The 1,917-nt window shown below is 34.5% G+C and overlaps 1 protein-coding gene across 1 annotated transcript; it reads right to left on the bottom strand.

Annotated features, from left to right (window-relative positions):
• Nucleotides 1-474: 474 nt before the first annotated feature.
• Nucleotides 475-1,538, bottom strand: Rad51D (Rad51 recombinase D). The gene has a single exon (XM_090173684.1). The coding sequence runs from the start codon at nt 1,528-1,530 to the stop codon at nt 562-564; it is 969 nt and encodes a 322-aa protein (XP_090029810.1). The 5' UTR covers nt 1,531-1,538; the 3' UTR covers nt 475-561.
• Between the last annotated feature and the right edge of the window lie 379 nt (nt 1,539-1,917).

The following is a 1,917-nucleotide window of genomic DNA, read 5'->3' as shown; positions in this document are numbered from 1 at the left end:
AATGCGCCAAAGCTCAGTCGCGCTATCTCGCGGCATTGTTAGAACTATTAAATTATTATCCCCCATCTTTACCCTTTTTAATTTTCTCTGTCTCATGCTATTCGCTAACCAATCATCATCTGCGACTGAGACTTTTAATGACGTAAGGTCTTCTCAGAATTATAAAAAAGAATACAATCAAACCGGCTTCTGCCGTTTTTCCTACATAGTTATATTACTTGACAGCTAGAAAAATTTGGAAGTTATAAAATTGTTAAACGAAAATGACTTGGCATTTTTTAAAATTTAGTTAAACCGGAACAAGTGAAAAGTTTCATTTCACACAGAGATGAAATATTCCTAATAATACTACATTCCCAAGCAGGGGAAAAATTGTTCCACTTACTGTTGTCAAAAGTAACATAATTTATACAAAATTATACCTTCAGTTTTGGCAAAAGACTGTAATATTCGAGATATTGTAGATTTATCATGGTTTTGCTCTTTAGTATCTGTGTCGCATTTGGTATTTGTTTAACGAAAAAGTAACAAGCTTTTATTTAAAATTATTTTTAAACCCATTTAAATGGCAAAAATACCATTATTCTTTATTTCAATTTTAAGAGACTTTCCAGCGCTTTGTCTACCAGTTTTAGTAACTGAAATGATTCTTTTGTTACCCAAAAATAAGTATCCATTTTCACTACCAATCGAAAGTCTTTCATCATCAGTTTTTATTGACAGTGACACTGAAGGAACACTCCACCAAAATTTGCCTAATGCCGGTTTTACACTCCCATTTTCAGATTGGACCTCTTTATTGCATACTATTACTGCCAATTTTTTGTCTCTGGCAATTGAATTTAGCACCTGAGAGACTTGTACCATTAGTCCCATTCCTTCGAATTGTCTTCTTCCAAGCAAAGGGAATAAAATTGGATGTATCGAATCGATAATTATCATTCCTAATTGCTTTCCACAGGTTTTTAACAACAATTTACTATCAGAGAGTATATCCATCAGATCGTACGCATCTTGAACTTGGCAATGGTGCACTTTCTGCAATAGTTCAACGTTAGATTTTGTGACTGAGACATTCAGCAGGATTTCAGAGATTCTCATTGCGCAGAAATTGACCCCAGAATCAATGTACAGTATTTCTTTATTGGTGGCAGTCAAAACATTCGTTATTATTGAAAAGCACATTTGGCTTTTCCCAGAAGCTGAAGAGCCTGCCAATTCAGTCACTTCTCCTGAAAATATTCCACCTTCCAAAAGTTTATCCAACAATTCTGATCCAGTGCCATATATACAGGATTTGGATATCATTTCATTGTACATTACTGAACCATTCTCAATTGTACGCAAATTTTTCTTTATAAGGGATTTTCTAATATTAATTAAAGTTTTATAAGGTATAGAACTACGTTTAGCTAAATTTTCTATATCTTCAATGAAAAATTGAATTGCGGTTTTAATTCCTAGTCGTTTTAATATTAAAATTACATTCTCAGTTAAATAATGACTAATACCTTCTCTAAGAATATACATTTTAAGGTAAAAAAAAAGATAGAATCGAGTTTTGAAATCACCGCGAACTCTTTTAACAAAAACTCAAAAAGTGCCATATAAGCAGACGATATAATTTATCGTACAGGGTCGGAAATAATGGCTGCGTTCAACAACTATCAAAGGAGAAAAACCGTTGAGTTATCGTTGAGTTCTTCAACGCTACGTCACAAAAATCTAAAAGTTGTTGTACGATTTATAGTTCGCTGACTCACAGACCTCTAACACAGAGGTCTGTGGCTGACTTAACGAACAAAATATCGTCTGCTACCCCTCCTTTAACTTTGTCGAATGACGTCACGACACCGGTGAGCAACGGAAAACCATCTCGCCCAGCCGATGTTTCCGCTAGAGAGCTGCAATGGAGCG

The sequence above is a fragment of the Leiobunum rupestre genome, chromosome 4 (genome assembly GCF_980474605.1).
Source record: "Leiobunum rupestre chromosome 4, qqLeiRupe1.1.hap1, whole genome shotgun sequence".
NCBI classification, from domain to species: domain Eukaryota; kingdom Metazoa; phylum Arthropoda; class Arachnida; order Opiliones; family Sclerosomatidae; genus Leiobunum; species Leiobunum rupestre.
This window is presented reverse-complemented; position numbering and strand designations above follow the sequence as displayed.

Excerpts from the sequence above, each read along its gene's own strand:
- Rad51D (XM_090173684.1), bottom strand. The coding sequence starts at position 1,530 with ATGTATATTCTTAGAGAAGGTATTAGTCATTATTTAACTGAGAATGTA.